The sequence below is a fragment of the Hyperoodon ampullatus genome (assembly GCF_949752795.1).
Source record: "Hyperoodon ampullatus genome assembly, chromosome: 13".
NCBI lineage: Eukaryota > Metazoa > Chordata > Mammalia > Artiodactyla > Ziphiidae > Hyperoodon > Hyperoodon ampullatus.
The window spans coordinates 66139782-66160384 of NC_136926.1; the positions used below are offsets into that span (position 1 = coordinate 66139782).

At 47.5% G+C, this 20603-nt stretch overlaps 1 protein-coding gene across 1 annotated transcript in view; it reads right to left on the reverse strand.

The window, feature by feature from the left end:
- Nucleotides 1–1424: 1424 nt before the first annotated feature.
- Nucleotides 1425–20603, reverse strand: part of MYO5B (myosin VB) — a 385365-nt gene continuing 366186 nt past the window's right edge. The window contains exons 32-40 of the mRNA XM_079718130.1: nucleotides 19173–19266; nucleotides 17032–17175; nucleotides 13977–14128; nucleotides 13325–13414; nucleotides 10647–10797; nucleotides 8906–9191; nucleotides 8126–8300; nucleotides 6642–6722; nucleotides 1425–1783 (exon numbers count right to left, since the gene is read on the reverse strand). Coding sequence (XP_079574256.1) covers nucleotides 1631–1783; nucleotides 6642–6722; nucleotides 8126–8300; nucleotides 8906–9191; nucleotides 10647–10797; nucleotides 13325–13414; nucleotides 13977–14128; nucleotides 17032–17175; nucleotides 19173–19266 — 1326 coding nt within the window. The 3' untranslated portion in view covers nucleotides 1425–1630. The remainder of the gene's footprint in view (nucleotides 1784–6641; nucleotides 6723–8125; nucleotides 8301–8905; nucleotides 9192–10646; nucleotides 10798–13324; nucleotides 13415–13976; nucleotides 14129–17031; nucleotides 17176–19172; nucleotides 19267–20603) is intronic.

Genomic DNA, 20603 nt, shown 5'->3' on the forward strand with positions numbered 1-20603 from the left:
AGGAGAGCTCCGCGCACAGGATTGTTTAGGGCTGGGAGTGTGTTGTGTTTCCAAGGGCCTTTTAAGCTGAGAAGCTGAGTAAGAGAAGGTGGCGGGGTATGGGGGCTCTGCTTGTACTCTGTGGAGAAATTTTTTCTTCTTGATGCAACATAGAGCTCTTCTATGATTTGCAAACACCATCTGTTCCTGTCATGGGAGCAGCATACTGTTATCTACCAGAAATATGAAAAGAATAGTAAAAGACTGCAAACAACATGTAGGATTTTCTAATTGAATGCCTGCTTTAGAAGAGACAAAAAATTATAAAAGTAGCAAACACATAAAATTCATTGTAATATTATCACTGAATATTCTTTAAATCTCCCCATAAACCCACTGAATATTCGTTATTCTTTACAATTCATTGTAATATTATCATTGAATATTCATTAAATCCTTATTTCAAAGCAGAGATATTTACAATTTTTTGTGGTAAATTTGAAAAGTGTTGAAAATAACCTGAAAAGGGAAAGTTGACATAAGCTTCTCTCCCTTTAAAAAGAACACACGCACACACAAACACCCAAAAGTTTTGGATAATAATTTAATAATACCTGAACTGATTTTTAAAAAAGGCTTTTCAAATAGTCTGTTCCTCAAGATGAAGTTTGTTTTCCTTACTCTTTTAGTTATCTGGAATTACTAGCGCTTTATGTAATGTTCTTTTTGGAGGTATAATGACAATAAGGGATTAAAGGCTTTTATACTGACTTGTTTGGTTTTTAATATGTAAATAAGACTTGTTATTCTTTTCTAACATTTAGCTTACATAGATTTTTGTGAAAGTTTTGTTGACTCAGGACGTGCATGGATTAGCATTGGAAACGTAAAGAATATCTTTCTGTTTGCTCACATTTTACGTTTGGGACTGCAGCATTTTAGTGTAATTATTCCGTAAATTCATGACTACAGAAGTGGGTTTGAGTATGTTAGGGACTGAGTCTTCTAATTTTATTTCAGAAACCAATAATCAAACTGTTTAGTCTGGAGGTCAATTACACCATTGTCTCTGTGTCACCAGGCATTAAAAAATATCTTTGGGAAACTTCTCAGAAGGCCCAGGTCTGTATATTTGTCCTCAAAACATCTCCCCATAAACCCATCCAAACCTACGGTTTGTTGACGGGGGGACATGTCACTATGTGACAGTGTCATGGTTATTAGTACCATTATTTGTTAAAAGTCCTCTGAAGGCAGTTTATGTGACTTACATATGTTTAATATCATTTTACTTTGGGCATTCTCCAGCTATGTGCAAAGATCAAAACTAGGCAGTTTCCATTTTATAGACTGGCATCTTTTATATGGCCCATGGGGACTGCTTGGTGGCTGTAGATCATGATGTATATTTGTTTAGACCGAAATCATACTTCTTTAAAAAAATCTTCCATATTTCAAGTGTTTTTATTCTGAGCAGTAGGTACAAAATAAAATAACAGATGTGTCTTATTCTGTATAGTTCACTCTGCACAGGTTCTCAACCTCTGATGTGATCTACTTTTATAGATTTAACAGATCCTTAAATTCACTTTACTGTACTGTGTACTTCCTTCTTGCTCTCACTGGCAATCGAGCTTTGGCACGTGCATTTTCAGACTTCATTGAGGAACTCCAGATTGAGACACGCTGGAATGTGGATTGAGTCCATGGTCAGAGAAGATGGATTAAATGGGAACAAAACGGGAAACGTGTGCTTGAAGTCTAACAGCAGGTGCTGAGGGTCATTCCGCTCTTGCAGTTGTGCCTGTGGGGAAGAATAAGATGACGTAAAGTACTTCCTATGCCTAAAAATAGCCAGTGTTGGTGAACTCACAAAAATGAATCACAGGAATATTTCTGTTACGATAACTGGGTAGGACTTCAGGAGAATGTGGTCTCCCTCTCCCTGAGGTATTTAGCAGGGAGCGAAGCTCTGGTTTAGGCTTGTTGGAGATCATATGACTTTAACTCCTCTCCCAATTCTAGCATTCTTTAAAAATTTTCCATCTAAGGGAGAATAGAAAAATATAGTTCAGGTGCAAATCATGTGGCGAGGCAATATGGTGAAGTGGTTAAGGCCATGGGCTCTGGAGGCAGATAACCTGAGCTCTAATTCTGGCACCACCCTGGGTGAGTTCCTGAACCTCTCTCTGCCTCAGTTTCCTCATCTGTAAAAAGGAATGGGGAGACTGACATCACACAGAATGACAGAGCAGGAACCTCTAGGGGTCAGTCCCTCCACTGAAGCAACCACTGAGCTAGAAAAAAGCAATTGGCATCAACTATCTTGTAACTCTGGAACCTGATTGGACACTTACAACAACCAGGAGAGTGCCTGATGAAGGGAGAGCCTGCTGATCTTTGCTAAGAGATCAGTGTGCATCAGATACCATCCCCCATTCTCCAGCCACACTGCAGCTGTAGGGATAGCAACCCACAGTCCTGGAGCAGCTGGCTGGTGCCAGGGTAGGCAGTGAGATCTTGTCTTTCAAAAATCTGGGGTTGTGCACTTTGGTTGGTCTGGCAGTTCCCTGAAAGACTGGAACAGATGCCTGCCTTGATTTTGGCTCTCTTGGGATGCAGTGGCTCCCTCCAGCAGCATCAATTGGAAGATTTAAAGGGATAGAGCCCATCTCCTTTTCCCTTTATTTGGAGCCAGGTATAGGAAAAGTATAAAAACTAAAATGAAATTTTTCATTTAGTTCACTAAAGGGGTCTAACAGCAGACTTGAGCAGGCAGAAGAAATGACCAGTGAAACTGAAGATAAAGCAATTGAAATTCTTCAGTTTGAGGAGTGGACAGAAAAAAGGGTGAATAAAAGTGAACAGAGCCTCAGGGACCTGTGGGACACCATAAAGTGTACCAGCATATACATCATAAGAGTCCCAGAAAGAAAGGGACAGCAAAGTATTGGAAGAAATAGTGGCTGGATTCCCAAATCTGATGAAAGATATATTCATCTCTCTCTATATCTCCAAGAAGCTCAACAAACTCCAAGCAGAAGGAACTCAAAAAGATTCACACTGAGACACATTATAGTCAAATTATCAAACCCCAATGACAGAGAAAGAATCCTGAGAGCAGCAAGAGAGAAGTGACTTATCACATAACAAGGTATCCTCAATAAGAGTAAAAGTGGATTTCTTATCAGAAACCATGGAAGTCAGAGGCAGTGGGGTGATATATTTGAAGTCCTGAAATTTCTTCTTTCTGTCAACCAAGAATTCTATATCTGGCAAAACTGTCTTTCAAGATTGAAGAATTACAGTCAGCCCTCTGTATCCATGGGTTCTGCATTTGTAGATTCAACCAACCATGGATCAAAAATATTTTTAAAAATTTCAGAACGTTCCAAAAAGTAAAACTTGGATTTGATACATGCTGGCAACTATTTACATAGCATTTACAGTGTATTAGGTACTACAAGTAATCTAGAGATGATTTAAAGTGTACAGAGGATGTGCATAGTTTACATGCAAAGACTATGTCATTTTATATAAATGATTTGAGCATCCACAGGTTTTGGTACCCATGGAGGTTCTAGAACCAGTCCCCCACAGATACTGAGGGACAACTAAGTCACTTCCAGATAAACAAAAGCAGAAGGAGCTGGTTACCAGTAACTAAAGAAAGTCCTTAGGCTGAAATGAAAGGACATTAGACAGTAGCTCAAAGCCATAAGAAATCAAGCCATAAGAAGTAAAGAACAATGGTAAAGCTAACAACATAGGTAAATGTAAAAGCCAGCATTATACTTTTGGTTTGTAGCACCTTTTCTTCTTGTATGATTTATACAAATGCAGAAAATAAATAAATAAATCTCTGTTAATGGGTACACATGTATAACAGATGTGATCTGTGACTATAACAATATAAAGGCAGAGGGATGGAGATGTATAGCAGCAGAGTATTTGTGTACTATTGAAACTAAGTTGGTATTATTTAAACTAGGTCGTTATAAGTTGAAGATGTGAATAGTGATCACCACAGTAACCACTAAGAAAATAACTAAAAAATATACAGAAAAGGAAAGTAGGGAATCAAAATGATACACTCACTACAAGAAATAAACACACAAAAAGGCAGTGATGGAAGAATTGAAAAACACAAAACATAAGACATCCAGGAAACAAGTAGCTAAATGGCAGAAGTAAATCCTTTATCAGTAATACTTTAAATGTAAATTTAAAGGCAATTAAAAGGCAGAGATTGGCAGAATGGATTGAAAAAACATGATCCATCTGTATGCTATCTACAAGAGACTCAGTTTAGACACACAGAAAGATTGAAAGTAAAAGTTTGAAAAAAGACATTCCAAATCAGAAAAGAGCTGAAATGGCTATATTATTGTCATACAAAATATACTTTAGATTAAAAAAGTTTACAAAAGACAAAGGAGGACATTATATATCCATAAAAGGCTCAATCTATCAAGAATATATAAGAGTTATAAATATACATGCACCTAGCAACAGAGCTCAAAATACATGAAACAAGAATGGACAGAATTAAAGGGAGAAACAGTTCTATAATAATAGTTGGGCACTTCAATACCCCATTTTCAATAAAGGATAGAACAACCATACGGAAGATCAACAGCAAACAGAGGACAAAGAACACCACTATAAACCAGTTAGACTTAACAAACATAAACATGACCAATTTGGGGTTATCCCCAGAATGCAAGGGTGGTTCAACATACAAAAATACAAGACTGATATTCCTTTGTATGTATATACCTCATGCTTTACTGGTGGGAATCCTTTGGTGTGTTTAACAATCCCCTTAAATTTACATTCTTATAGGTCAGCATATCCTGTCCTCACCACCCAAGTAAATGGTTTGCTTTAATAAGCAAGTTGTATTTATCCTACATAAGGTTCAACTACAGGAGGATGGCATGGACTGTCCGAGCCTTTCCTCTGAGCACTGTCTAGGGAGAAACAGAACATAAAACTCTAGCAAGAAAAACAACACCAAACCAAACCAAAAAACCATTTTTTGAAAGAATTGCTGGACATGGGAATTGACTGCTAAGGAAGACTCAGAATCTGACTGTACATGTCTCCAGAGAATATCTGACCAACTTCCATTGTCTTTTCCCTACTTCCTTAATTCAAACCCAAGTCTGACTTGGCTCATATTCTTTGACCTTTGGCCTGAACTCTTCTCGTCAACAGTGCCAATTTATAAGCAGTTACAGCTCTCCCTCTAATGTATGTTTCAGATATTTAAAGACAGAAAAGACTTTCTAAATCTGCACTTTGCTTTGTGTAAATTCTCAACTCTCCATAAAAACAGTAGTGGGTCAGAGAACGCAATGGCTTCTGTCATCAGTCTTTTCAGCAGCTGACTATACAATATCCGTGTTGGTGACTCTCTGCCTGCTCCTCTGTGATCCAGATCTTTAATGAACCACTGCATTTCCCCCACGGCCTTTAAGAGAACACCCTCCCTTGATCTTCAGCCTCTATTCTCTACTTATACACGACGCTCAAGTTAATTTATTCTTTTCCTGCCGCTTCCTCTGATTACTTTTCCCCATTTCTTTTTATCCTTGTTTCATGTTGACAATTACTTCACTGGCTAAAGAGGTTGTTTAAAAGTTTGAGAAAGTATTAGGTCTCCTCAAAATGTTACCCACATATACTAATGGGAGAAATGCTCGTTTTTTGAGTAATCTTGATGTGACTCATCAGTTACATGCTGTCCGCTACAGCACCCACAAAAGTTAGGCACTCAGCCCAGATCACCTAGGGCTCAGCTTAGGCAGCTCATCTTTTTTTTTTTTTTTTTTAAATAGTGATCTTGGAGTCTTCTTATTTATTGATTTATTTATTTATGGCTGTGTTGGGTCTTCGTTTCTGTGCAAGGGCTTTCTCTAATTGTGGCAAGTGGGGGCCACTCTTCATCGCGGCGCGCTGGCCTCTCACTATCGCGGCCTCTCTTGTTGCGGAGCACAGGCTCCAGACACGCAGTCTCAGTAGTTATGGCTCACGGGCCTAGTTGCTCCGCGGCATGTGGGATCTTCCCAGATCAGGGCTCGAACCCGTGTCCCCTGCATTAGCAGGCAGATTCTCAACCACTGTGCCACCAGGGAAGCCCAGGCAGCTCATCTTTATGTAAAAATTCCCATACTCTTAAGACAGATTTAAATAATCATTTCCCTGAAATGTTTTCTTTCTTTAAAAATGTTTTTATTCCTAAGGGCAAATATTGTAAGCCTTAAGGGTCAAGATTTAAGAGCTCAAGTGGTTTTCTGAAAAGAGTATTTCTTAGTTCCATTTGTGGGTAGGGTTGATATTCTGCTTACTTGGTTAATTTCATTTTGTGCTATAGTTTCGTAACATGCTAGTGGCAAGTGAAATACTTAGACAATGTCTAAAAGCTGAGAGGCAGAGATGATTAAAGTTCAGTCTTCTGTGCATATATGATACGTTACTCATGGGTGGCGTGGCTCATAGTTACCTAAAGAGAACACCTAAAAATGTAAGGTCTTCTAGAATGTAACGTAACCAGTATTTCATCAATAAAGAGAAGCAAGGTTAAAATCTAAACTACCAATTCTTTTATTTGTTTTAGACTAGGACTTTATAAAATTGATTAATATTTTAAAACTCACCTGGATTGTTCGTATAAAGGCCACTGTTACCCGTTCTTCAAATTCATTCAGGGGAGTATAAAGGTTCAAAATTTTGACAATCTGTTGGAATAAAAGCAAAAGTTTAGCACAGAGCTAAATGAACATAAGACAACTTTTGAATTTTAAAGAACATATGACATTGGCACAGGAAGACACTTCTCTTTAGGCAAGATCCACAGTTTAGATACAGCTGGACTGATGTTTAGGGGTCTACATTTAGTAAACTAAAGTCCGGAAGCTCTGCCTGGAAGATCTGAGCTCTCTCACCCCATTCCTCTCTCCCGTATACCTGCCCACCCCGCCCCCTATGCTCCATGGTTTATAAAGTAATGAGGATTTTAGGAAACTGCTGCCTGAAGCACTCAGCCTCTTATCCACGAGTAATTTAAAGGTTTCATTAAAAGAGTCCTGGGTATCTTACCTTATATAACAAAGGTCTTAACAAAGCCTTCCTACCTCCCCGCACCCCCAAAATCACTTACGAAGGAACAGATTTTACTCCTGTCTAAGTGGAAACTAATCCTTTGTCTGCTACCAACTGTCTGGGGGAAGTAGCCAGCCCAGGGGCACAGCGATGCCAGTTGCAGTCTAGGAGTAAACTTGTGAAAGCAAAATTTTAAAAAGTTTCAAAACTTTCAGTACACTTGTGGACGGAAGCAGTTTTCCTAAGAGTTTGGGATCTCATCTCTTAGTAGTTAGTGGAGGAGGTAAGGAAATGTATGTTTACTTTGCAATGCTGAGTTTGGATTTTGCTGTTCTTTAGGTGCTGGGCAGAGAGAAGGTGCATGATTTAATTTGGAAAATCTGATCTCCTCATGCTGGTTTCATTTTGCACTACCACCTTGTGGTGGGCCCATTTCTAAATAGGCACATTCATGATGGAGGGCAAGGTCACCTGTGTGTGGCCAAGATTTATCTTTTTACAGACTGGAAATATCTCTGCAACCGAGTCCTAGTACCAATACAATTTTGAGGGGAAAAGGAAAGGAACATTTAAATGACTCTAGGTTCTCACTGACTTTATTTAAAATAATGTAAATGGATGCTAAATGAAAACAGGACCATAATGGAATCATAGCTGTAAAGAAAACAATTTAATGCCAAATGCCGATGCTGCCGCTTTCTGAAAGAAATTTAAGTTTCTAGGTGAGAGACATTCCAGACTTTATTGTAAGCGTTTAAAAAAGTGTGTGCCTAAGCTTGACGTTTTATGGGTTGACTACCTTATCTTTCTACGTAAGCAAGAGACACCAGAGAGTTACTGGGAAACCGTGGCATCTTGTTTCACAGACCGAAGTAGCCTTTGGTTCATCCAGGAACATCCCATCCTCTGGACCTTCAGGACTGTATCATTGGGAGCAGAAAGGGCCAGGAGTGCCACACTAAGAAACAACCACCGGCAGGAACAGACTTGCAATGGAAGCTGGGCTTGCTCTGAGGCCCTCGGCTGACAGTGACCACACCTGCTGGGTGCTGAGGGCGGTGCACAGGGAGCAGATGGCCTCTGCATCCTCGGGGCTCTTCTTCTTTAACTGCAGGAGCTGGGCTGCTTGGATCAGAGGTTCCATGGTCTCAGCAACTTCCCTCTGGTGCAGGTTTCTTCCCCGAAGCCACTCCTCCAGCTGACTTATATTGTACCTTAGACACAGGAAGAGTGAGCTCTGTTAAACCTGGCCTCCTGCTTCACTGGGAAGAGCTCACCTCCTGTGTTTATTTTGCAGGCCAGCTGCCATTAGTGTTATCATTCTCCTCATCTTAATTGTCTCACATGGGCAAAAGCGTGAAAAGTACCTGGCACTCAATAACTTTTTGTGAAATGAGTGGGTGCTTAAAATCAAGCCAAGATGAAGTACCTAAAGTGTCTGTACTAAGTTAATGAGAAAAAAAGGCATTAACTATATTGAATTAAAACCACTTAACATTTAACATTCGCAAACATGTTTGTACTTCTCTGTGAGCCTTCATGCCTCATGAGTCATTACTTTTTCTCTCTGGCCTATCCACATCATATTTACAATCTTTATATTAAAGTATGTAAACGTGTTTAAGCTCTGAACTAATTTGTTTACCGGGTCACCATCTCAGCATGTGATGAATTTCACCAACCAATAAAAAGGTGATGGATCTGAGTCACATACTGACTGTGACAAGGACAATCAGTTGGATTTGGATTTCATTTTCAGAGACAAGTGTCCCGTGCCTGACTGGAGCTGGTGTGTGCCAGGCCAAGGCGCCTCTCGTACCTGAGCTGCATGCCTGTGCTCCAGGAGCAGACGTCCTTCCTCAGAAGCAGGTTGTTGAGAGTCACCGCGGTGATCATGTAGAAGAGCTGTTTGAACACCTGGCGGATGATCTCGGGGTCCAGGCCCTGGTCGCACATGACTGTGTGGAAGGAATTCATCTGGCGGATGATGGCTTCCAGGCAGTAGGAGTTATCTCCATCCGCCAGGCTGGAGGTGCGCTTCCGGTAGCCTGTGGGCTTCACCCCAGACAGACCCTGAATGCTCTCGTTCTCCAGCATGGCAGACACTGAAAGAAAAGCATGATTAGAGAAGCTGCATGTTCCCAAAGAAGATCTGTTTTCGGGTCACTGAGATCACACAGTACTCAGGGCTTTGGCAGTGATCCCACCCAGAGGTGAACAAGGTCGACATGCTCAGGAACTTACAGCATTTGGCATGGAATTTCTAATCTGCTGATTTCTACACAGAATAGGACTTCCACATAGAAATCTTGGACTAAACCTGTGGACCAAATTTTCGCTTAAATTTACTGGTGACGGGACAGAGGTGAAAGGCACGTACCAACTTAATTCTGTACTGGCTTCTGTGCTGAGAGACCAGAATTGAGCAACTTGGGTGTAGTCAGGGCCCAGCCACTGACCTGGGCCTGGACCCTGAGATCATCCTATAGTTGTTCAAATAGCTTTTCTCCATCAGCCACCGACCATGTAAACCTTAGGTGAGCTGGTCTGTCATACTTACTGCACAGCACTTAACTACAGGTCAGGCACTTTATATTCAGTATTCCTTTTAATCTTCCAACAACCCATTTCCTAATGAGGAAATCGGGGTGTAAAGAGGTTAAATAACTTGCCCAAGGTCACCCTGCTAGGAAGTGGCAGGGCCAGGATTTGAAACCCTGTCTGTCTGATGCTGTTAACCATCGTCTTCTCTGAGTCATGAAACATCCCCAGTTCTCCCTATGTCTGGTGAGAATAAACTGGTGCCTCATAAGAAGAGTCTCAGACAGGAAGAAGGATTTGGAGTGAATCTTATCCCAAGGGATATATTTCTGGATGGCATGTAGGACTCTGTCCTACTTGGAATTCACTGATAACCTATTTGTGTTGTAAGAACCTGGGGAAAGAATTACTTACATGGTCCAGGAGACTATTTCCTCAACAGCCTTTAAGGAGCACAGTGAGTGATGCATATACGTGTCACTTTTCTTGTGACTTAAAAAATAACTGCTCTTATTTTCAAATCTGATTTCATGTTAAGTGCCCAAGTGTACTGCTTTGGACAGAATGTTCAATAAATATTGATTGCATGAGTGTTTACTACTGTGTTCATTTATATGAACATACTTAATGCTTTCCTTTTTCCATGAATAAAGTATATATATATATGGGCAAGCGGATTATATCTTTTCACTGTACATGCATTTACACTTTCTGAATTTATATTTATTACTTATGGAAATTGTTTTGGGAAAAAAAATACAGTATATTACAGAGAAAGAGATAAAGGAAAAATGATCTATACTCTTACTACCCAAGCATCACATGCTTTGATGGGCTGGTGTTGAAAAGTTCATAACTGCTTTTGAGTAGATGGCACACACCTCCTCAGCTTCCTTCGCTGGGGAGGTCCTGGCTTTCTGGAGGCCGCACCTAAGATATCTGGTTCCCTAAATATAGGGAGTGCTTACCCTCACTTCGGATCCCATGATGAGCACAGGAGATCTCCTGTGCCAGCTTACCTATCATCGGCTGCAACAGTCCCTCAGAGATTTTAATGAGCTGCTGGTAGATCTGAATGGAAAGGTCGCTCAGCACCTGGCGGTATTCAGTGAGGTCAAAATTCTTAAGACAGTGCTCGTTCTGCTTCGCCGTATTCTGAGTCATGAAGCCCTGCAGAGGCAGATGGGTGCTGTGCTGAGGCTCCGTGGCCTGCCGTGCTCAGCAGGCCTTCTGGGCCTCCAGTCACTTTCTCAATACCCTATTTGTGGGGCCCGATCAGGCTCTGTCTGCTAGTATGATGTTCTACCAGACCCTGTCAGTTCTTTGAGGTCTCTTAGATTTGAAGGCAGTGTCAAAACTAAGCATGACAGAGGACTCGAAACTGCTTAATTAAAAAGGCCACAGTCGTTTAGTCCAAATCCCTGAAGTTTCCCTAAGGTAGCAAAGTGAAGGTTGGTAGCAGGTCCAGGGAAAGAGGGAATCCATGCTTTCTGACTCTTTACCCAATTCTCTTCCCAATATACCAAGTTACCCTAAAATATTAGATTATACACAGTCCCTAAAGAAGTACCTGGGTCAGAGTATATGTTTTTAAAATGAGAAATTTATGTGGCTTCTATCACTGGGTATCAGAATTAATGGATGAACTGAAACGATTCCACAGCTACAGCACTATGTCTTCTTAGCTTTCTATGTTAACAAGATGAAGTAACATGCAAGTTCAAAGAGTTGCTAATATAAAAAGGACTCATGTGACTAATGTCTCTCTGTATTCAGGCCAAGGGGAACCAAGAGCAGCCAAAAGGTTGGTGTTTTCAAAAGGGTAACTATCCCCAGCAAAGCCTCTCATACTGTCAAATCACACATCAATTTTTAAAGAAAACACAAGCAGGCAGAAGGGACAACCCTGGTGGCGCAGTGGTTAAGAATCCGCCTGCCAGTGCGGGGGTCACGGGTTCGAACCCTGGTCCGAGAAGATCCCACATGCTGCAGAGCGACTAAGCCCGTGCGCCACAACTTCTGAGCCTGCGCTCTAGAGCCCGCAAGCCACAACTACTGAGCCCATATGCCTAGAGCCCATGTTCCGCAACAAAGAGAAGCCACCACAATGAGAAGCCTGCACACCATAAGGAAGAGTAGCCCCCGCACACCACCGCAACTAGAGAAAGCCTGCGCACAGCAATGAAGACCCAACACAGCCAAAAAAAGGCAGAAGAGGGGATAACAAGATAGCTGTTATTTAGGCTACATAGGTATGGTTACGCTGTGGTTCAAGTCTTGTCCCTGGGAATATAAGCACGTGAAACAATAGCCTAACGTAATGGAGTTCTTGGTCCTCCCTAGCCCTATGTAATGTTCCCTGCAGGGTACAGACAACATTGGGTCAAGTGATGATTCTCAATGGGATAACCTTAAATGCAGTTCTCTGCTTAAAGTAAAAGCTTGTATATAATATTAGGGTTATGGAATAGAGGACATCTGGTTTGAAATGAAGCCCATTTCTTCCAATAATACAGTAAACACTATTTCTTTAATATTTAACCCACTCCCTTTCATAATAAAAGCAGCTGTATCAAAGTTCTGATTCTAGGAGAGAGATGGAGTCAAGTCCCATTCCAAGGGTGGCAACACTGACTGGCATGGCATACCCTTTTATTACCCCAGGGAGAAGAGTCTGTGAAAACTTGTTCTGGCACAAAAGATGGAATAAAGCTTTCAAAATTGTTGTACTACATTGATTTACACTGTCTTGGACTTGGGGAGGGTGGAGAGTGAGATATGTGAAAGGAAGGGGAGAAGGAAAGCCAAGGAGGCCTGCAGGGCACTGGGAGTGGGCAGTGCCTGGGACGAGTTGGGATTCTCACCGGAGAAATTAGGATGAAAATGGGCTGTATGTTACTAGGTCACTGGGCTGAATGCAGAGCATGGGAAAAGTTCTTTCAAGGACCAGCAGTGGGAATGGTGAGTTCTAGATAAAGCTGGACCCTAGAGGTCCAGAGCAGAACATTAAGTGATGGGGTGAGCTGGGCCTCAGGCCAAGGAATTGAATTTGGTGAGAAGCTCGAAGCTGGGCCTCAGGGTCAGTTTGCACAGACGTAGTTCAATTACATTGCGCCTCTTCTCTTGGACCATCTGTGTCTGTCTTAAAATGGACAAACTAATTGGTTGGCTTAGGAGACAATCTGACATCCCAGACAACTGAGCTTTCTGCCAGCATTCACAGAAATGGGGCTCTTCTAGGACTGCTTCAGAAAATTAAGGTCACAGGGTTTTCAGGGGGAGTCCTGAGGGCTCTCAGATGATGGATGGGTTATGCAAATTCATTTTCCTACAAATCCACTTATTCATTCAGGGTGCTTTCCAGGGGCCCTTGGGGTCATCGAGGCCTGCCTTATTCCTGCCTCCAGTGAACAGCTGCAGAAGGCACGCCCAGAGCCTGAGGTCCCAGAGGTGCTCCAAAGATCTCACACCCTCTCTTCAAGGGATACAAAGCAGCTCAGAATGACATTTGGACAGAACAGAGATGCCTTCTATGACCGAAACCTCTGCCCTCCATTCTGACCTGAGATCTGAGGTGCTCTGAAGTGGAACACGTGTTGCTGTGCCCAAGGCAATGAGGGCCTAACTGCTGAAGAACACGGGGCACCTCGACGGTGTTTAAGTGCACTTTAGGGGACTGGGTTTATCTTACACTCACCTCATCCCCGCTGTACTGCTTCAAGCAATGCAGGAGGCGGCAGGTGTTGGACAACCAGAACGACGTCATCTCAAAGTCATCATTGTGCTTCTGTGAAAAGAAAAAGACGTTCCTGGTTATGAGTAAGTGGTTCCCATCTGGTCAAATGCCTACCTGGTCCCTCCACGTCCACGTTTCCTTCTCTTACCCAGTAGGCCCCAAGCAGATCCCATGGCAAGCGGGCCCTTACTAATCACAGTCACACAGAAGACAGCTGTCCCCACGAGGCTGCGTTACTGCTCTTCCACTCCCGGGGATGATGTACGACCCAGCCCTGGTCCCCTGATCAGTGGTCCACACACGTGGGGGACAAGCTGCCTCAACAGCTGACGACTACAAAGCCAAGTGACACAGACGAGCTTGACTCCAGCAGCCCTGGGCTCTACTGTGAGCACTGGGCCAGCTGGCCTGGCAGGTTCTCACCATCAGTGATCCAACGTAAAGGGTGAAATATTCTGGTATCCTGTTTATCTAGAGGTCAGGTGTCATTCACCTTCAGAGCTGGAGATTTTGGAGAACTCGCGATCACAAAACCCAGACAGAGAGAAGCAACGGGGAGCTGTTGTTTTCCCCGAGTTCCCCACACACCACCACCTTCAGCCTGGACACTGACCTTGAGGACCTTCTTAATGCCATTGATGGTGGAGGTCAGCAGGGAGTGCACCTTGAGGTCGTCGTTCACGTAGTCCGCGTGCCTGATGCACATGTAGAGGATGTAGGCAGGGAGGCAAGGCACGGTGCCCGCCAGCGCCTGGGGCTTCAGGTCTACCGGCAACAAAGAGCAAGAATTAGATGTATGGCCGATGCTCGGGGCTGTAAGAATCCTGGCCTGCAGGACCAATAATTTTAACATTTTCCTGTAGCTCCTCATGGGGGCTGGGAGAGGATCAGGGGAGAAGCTGCCCTGATACACAGATTCCCTCGGACCTTGACTACCGGTAGTTTCAGAAACTAGTTAAAAACCCCAAACAAACCCAAATCATGTTCCTAATTGTTTAAAATAGCCTCCTCACTCCTGGTCCTTGCAAAACAGAGGAAAAGAATCCACAGGTGGCTCCCTGCCCGAGTTTACACACGGTAAGAAGGGCCCGCGGCCCGAGGCCGGCTGGAGACGGGAGCTGGCTCCCTCACCAGGCGGCCGGGGCGAGAGCTTCCCACCCCTCTGCACCAGCACTTCCCGCGGGGGACACACGGGCCCTGCGGCAGCAAGAAGGCGAGGCCGGCTCCCGCAGACAGAGCCCGCGTGCCAGGGGCTGGGAGAGCTGCAGCAACTTCTAGCGCGTCCGGCGCTCGGTTCAGCAACCGCGTGGCAGCGCCCGCCGCCCGGACGGTCTCGGAGGCAGCAGGCCAAGCAGGCCACGGACCGGCCACAGCCGCTCGCCCCTCCCCACGCCGCCGCCTCCCTCTCGGCCAGCGGTAGCCTGGCCACGCTCAGGGACAGCTGCTCCCCCCTCCCTCCCCCCCAACTCCTCTCTAAACCGCCACCCCGTGGGCTCTGGCAGGACCGGAAGCGGCTGGTGGGCCTCCCCGTGAACCGCAGACTCCTGCTCAGCCTTTTGGTCCTTTCCTGCCAAAGCCCTTGGAGGGCCAGGGAGAAGCTGTCAGACTGCTTTCCATGCCAGAGGAGGCCCGGGGAGGCACAGACCAGGCTGAGAGCAGCAGTGCTTGGTGGGGGCCCAGAGCAGGAGGAGGAAAGGCCCAGGGACAGGCAAGATGAAAGGCGAGCACGAGGCCCGGGCACAAGGCCACGGGCCTCAGACTCCAGGCGTGCTCACTGCACCCCCAGGCCTCACCCCACACCCTTACGACCGCCACCCCCAAGCTCCACCCAGCCCAGGCCTCAGGAGCCACCTCTAGGCTTGGAAAGGCAGTGAGGGAGGCCACCTCCCCTCCACCTGCAGGGGGGCTGGGGGAGGGGAAGGGGGAACTCCTCAGATCTTCCGCCAGGACCGTCTAGGGCCAGGGCCGTCTAGAGTCAGGGCCGTCTAGGGTCAGGGCCGTCTAGGGCCAGGGCCGTCTAGGGTCAGGGCCGTCTAGGGTCAGGGCCGTCTAGGGCCAGGACCGTCTAGGGCCAGGGCCGTCTAGGGCCAGGGCCGTCTAGGGTCAGGGCCGTCTAGGGTCAGGGCCGTCTAGGTTCAGGGCCGCCTAGGGTCAGGGCCGCCTAGGGTCAGGGCCGTCTAGGGTTGGGGCTGTGCATGTGCTGCCAGCTTCTCAAGTGGGTACCCGGCCTCAAATACACCTACAGGCCATAATACTCTGGGTACCTGGTTAACATCTGGGCATCTCCTAGGCTTAACAGATGACTGCGGATTGGCCTTTGGCTCTAATTAGAATGCCAATAACATTTATACAGAAAAATGTGTTTTAAGGCCCAGACTTCCAACCTACAGCTTCTTGCTTCGAGGCTGACCCGTATGAAGATTGCAGATAGCTTGTCCTGCCTCGGAACTTTCTATTGTGATTTGAGTCCCGTAGCAGCTAAATGGTAGCGTCTTGGGGGCAGGGACCATGGCTCTACTTTTCTCCATCGTCCACAGTAACCAGCCAACACTGGGCGCCTGAGTCGTGATCAGTGGAATCCCGGTGTTCGTGTGGAAGGGTCTTTTGGAGGGAAGGTGACCAGGTGCTGTGTGCAGGCGGCTTAGCAGATGAGCTTGCCTGGGGCCACCTGAGCGATGACCAGGGGAGGGAGCCACCCACTGGCTGGCACAAGCAGCCTCCACCATTATTATTCTTTTTGCTCTGATGCTCTGAACTTTGAGTTTCATTCATCAGAGATTAAAGGCTCATTCCTAATGGTGTTTGAACAAGATGCAGCCTGGTTAAGGAAATGTGAGGTGAACTTACATCACATTTAGTAGTCAGGCAATTGTGGGGAAATTAACCCTTACAAAAAGAGCAAAATACTCAGCAACTAAAAATACCCAAAACAAAGAGCTGAAGCAAAATCTGTGCTAGGCTGAAGTCATGCTCCATTCTTCCTGCAGCCCTTGGCCCAGTACTCAGCACACTGGGACTTCCATAAATGTACACTTCTCTAAAGTAACATTTACCTCTTATTTGAACTCCAAATACCCTTGCAAAAGCTACCACCTCTTTGAATTCCTCACATTCGAGAAGGGTCTCGCAGCTTTAACATAGCACTTTCACCTTTGTCATATTTCAAGTGTGGGGTGGGCGGGGTCAGTATCCTCATCCCCATTTTACAGATGGGAATACTAAGAGACTGGAGAATGGAGCTAGTAGCTCAGGGGCCAGAGGACCAGACCACCAAAGATCCCTCCTTTTTTGGTCCAGGACTCTTCCTGCTGGCTCTGCAGGCAGCTGATGAACTGGGCTGCACACAGAGCAGGAAGGCTGGCATGTTGCAGCCAGATGGGATGTAAGACCAGAGGGGTCGGAGCTGGTACAACTGGCAAACCAGGCCCGGGGCTGGCAAGGAAAGCAGCTCCCAAGAGCCCTGCATGCGGCCCCGGGGGCAGCCCACACATTAACCCCAGCATCAGTATCACCTGGGAGCTGGTCAGAAGTGCAGCAGCTTGAGGTGATGGGTGAGAGTGGCTGGGGGATGGAGGATGGGGGAGGAGGAAGAGGGCGGGGGTGTCTGTGGGATGGGGGGTGTGCAGGAGCTGCAGGAGGAGGGGCTGGGATGCCACAGAGGGCCCGACCTGTCACCAGATTCCGAATGAGCAGGGCCTCGTCCTCCTTGTGGTACTCCAGCATGCCCTGGAAGTCCTTCTCTTTCCGCTGCACGGTGACCTGCCTGTTGAGCTCGTGGCGCCTCCTCTCACTCTGGGCCACTGCCTGGGCAGCTGAACAGGAGAGAGGGACAGAGGATGAACTGAGACCTCCAGGCTCAGGCCCGGGGGCGGGGTCATTTCAGGTAGGTGGGGTTGGGGCCTGGGGCCCCAGGGTTCTGGGTTCTCTGGGCTGTCACACTCCTTACATGGTCTGTCCCTGCAGCCTGGGCCACACTCAAGTGTGACCTGAGGAGCTTAGCATCAGGCACTGGGGGCCACTCAGGACAGGGTCTGGGGAAACACCCAAAATGGCAACGGGCAGGTTCTGTACCAGAGAAAACTCGGGAAGGATGTGAGGTGCAGGATGTACAACCATCCAGCTGGGGAGCTGTTTCTTTTTCTCCACCCAGCAGTAAGAAAGGGAAGGAAGGAGGGAGAGGGAGGGAGGGGGAAGGAAGGAGGGAGTGGGAGGGAAGGAGGGAGGGGGAGGGAAGGAGGGAGTGGGAGGGAAGGAGGGAGGGGGAGGGAAGGAGGGAGTGGGAGGGAAGGAGGGAGGGGGGAGGAGGAGGGAGGGGGAGGGAAGGAGGGAGTGGGAGGGAAGGAGGGAGGGGGAAGGAGGAGGGAGGGGGAGGGAAGGAGGGAGTGGGAAGGAGGGAGGGGGAAGGAAGGAGGGAGGGGGAGGGAGGGAGGGGGGAGGGAAGGAGGGAGGGGGAGGGAAGGAGGGAGTGGGAGGGAAGGAGGGAGGGGGAGGGAAGGAGGGAGGGGAAGGAGGAGGGAGGGGGAGGGAAGGAGGGAGGGGGAGGGAAGGAGGGAGGGGGAGGGAAGGAGGGAGGGGGGAGGGAAGGAGGGAGGGGGAGGAGGAGGGAGGGGGAAGGAAGGAGGGGGAGCGATGGAGAGAGGGAGGAAGGGGACAGGACAGAAGGAGGGAGGGGGAAAGAGGGAGGGGAGGAGGTGGGGGAGAAGAAAAAGCCTGAGTGACCAGGAGTTTAAGAACTCTAGGAACAGGGCTTCCCTGGTGGCGCAGTGGTTGAGAGTCCGCCTGCCGATTCAGGAGACACGGGTTCGTGCCCCGGTCCGGGAGGATCCCACATGCCGCGGAGCGGCTGGGCCAGTAAGCCATGGCCGCTGAGCCTGCGTGTCCGGAGCCTGTGCTCCGCAACGGGAGAGGCCACAACAGTGAGAGGCCCGCGTACCGCAAAAAAAAAAAAAAAAACAAAAAACCCCAAAACTCTAGGAACAGAAAAGAGAAATCCAAAGATGGAGAAGGGCATGTGGGGTATGGGGGCAACGGCCCAAGGCTGAACAGGACACAGCCCTGCCCTCCTACAGCCTCGTCCAGAGCAGCAGGTGGACACAAGCAGGTGATTAAACAATACCTATGATGGGAACTGTGACGTAGCTGTGTGGTGTCAGGACAGCAAAAGAGGGGACTGGAACCCTGAGGAGGTAACTCCTGAGCTGAGGTGGAAGGATGGGGGGGGTATCCTTCCCCCACCCCCTCAGGTGGTGAGGGGACAAAGAGAGGTTCCCAGCAAGGCAGGATGTGCCAAGAAGGGTAGGGAGTGACATGATTAGATCTGCAGCGGGGAGTCAAGGAAAGAGAACATTCTGGGGGTTTCTGGGAGACTGAGTTAAATCTCTGCCTGACCTCTCTGGGCCAGATTCCAGTTGGGAAGTTTAACCACAGAACTGACCTCTCTCCCTGAGTACTGCAGCATGGAGAAGGGCCCCCGTGGTTTGGGGCTTTATATTATGGAACATTCTTTCGAACCAGAAGGTACTGCCTCCCAGCTTTAAGCCCTCTGAACGCAGGACCAGAGGCCACTGTCTCAGCTGCCCCTCCCCGCATAGCTTGAGTCAGCACCCAAACACCTGCTAGGTTTGTGGATCGTTAGTGCAAACTGAGACTGGGTGAGCTCCTGGGGTCTGCGTGATTCTGTCACGGGACTGCCCTGGGCACGGGCGGCAGCAGGTGGGGGAAGTGGAAGTGTCTGGGGCGGGCAGGCAGCCCCCTCCCTGAGGGTGGCCGAGCACGCTTGTGCCTCACGACACCCGCACTCACACCCTACCTTCCAGGTCCTGGACTTTCTTCATGTAAATCTTCAGTTGCTTTTTGAGCTTCCTCTCGTTCTTTTCCAGCTTTTCCACCAGTTCTTTAAGGTCCTAAAAGCAGGAGGAAGCAGTGTGAGAACAGATCTAATCCTGCCCTGGAGGGCAGGGGTGGGATCCGGGGCCCAGCCTGGCTCACAGGCAGCCATCAAGGAGGCCAGGCTCCGGGTCTGGACCCATGAAGTGGGAGATGGGTCACAGTGTTCACTCAGCCTGGACGGAAGACTCCTCTGGGCTCAGGCTGCCTGGCGCCCTGCCCAACCCACAGTTCTCTAGGCCAAGCCTCCTCAGGTTGCCATGCCAACCCTCAGGAGACCCTCAGCCTCAGGGTCCCCAGGTGGCTGGGAGGTGCCCTGGGAAGGAATGGACAGGTGAAGGCATGAGAGTGCAGTGGGGAGGTGTCAGCTGGACGAGCCTGCAGGCCAGCGAGGTTACCTGGGGCCCAGAAGCAAAACAGGCTCTTGGCCTGGGCCCCTCAGTGGCTGCCTAACTCCTAGCAGCCACCACCACAGGGAGAAAATCAGCCCCTGGGACCTGGAACAGCATTACTGTCACCCTGACCCAGCTGGGCAGTGGAGGCAGGAAGCTCCACGACCGTCAGAGACACTGTGACTAGGAGTGACGCAGGAGACAGAAGCAAACATGCCCCTGTGGAACCTCGGAAAACATCTGGACCCCCTTTCTCCTTCCTCCTCTGCACGGGTGACGTCCCTTTAGTGCCTCCTGCCTCAGGTCAAGCCTCCCCTACAATTCTTTTTCTGTAATGCTTGTTAATCCCATGTAGAATCATGCTTTTGGAAACGCCATCTTCTTTCTCTTCTTTTTTTTAACATGCCTTGCTTCCCCTACTAGCCTGTTAGCTCTCTGAGGACAGAGACTGTCTTTCATTTCTCTGGCATCTGCCCGGCTCCTTTGGTTACTGCCAGGATGGCTACCAACCATTCCTCCCCTCCAGCAAGAGGAAGAGTCCATCCCCATCACTCAATCTGCCCAGATTGGTCTTAATCAACAGAATGTGGCAGAAGCGACCCTGGGCCAGTTCTGGGGCTAGACTTTAAGAGGCCTCCCAGCTCATCCTGTTGGAAGTCAGCTGCCGTGTAAAGCAGCCCATGGTGGTCCAATGAAAGACGGCCACGTGTGTGCAGAGAGCAGATCGCGTGGAGGGGAACTGAGGCCCCAGACACAGGACTGGGGCTGTCTCACGTCCTCCAGCCCCCTCCAACCACAGGAGAGCAGAGACAAGTCACCCCCACTGAGCCCTGCCAGAATTCCTGACCCAGAAAGTGTGGTTGCTATTCCAGGCTGCTAAGTTTTGGGGAGGTTAGTTATACATTAACAGATAAATAAAATAGCTCCACAAACACTTGCTGACTGTAGATTTCCAGACTCTC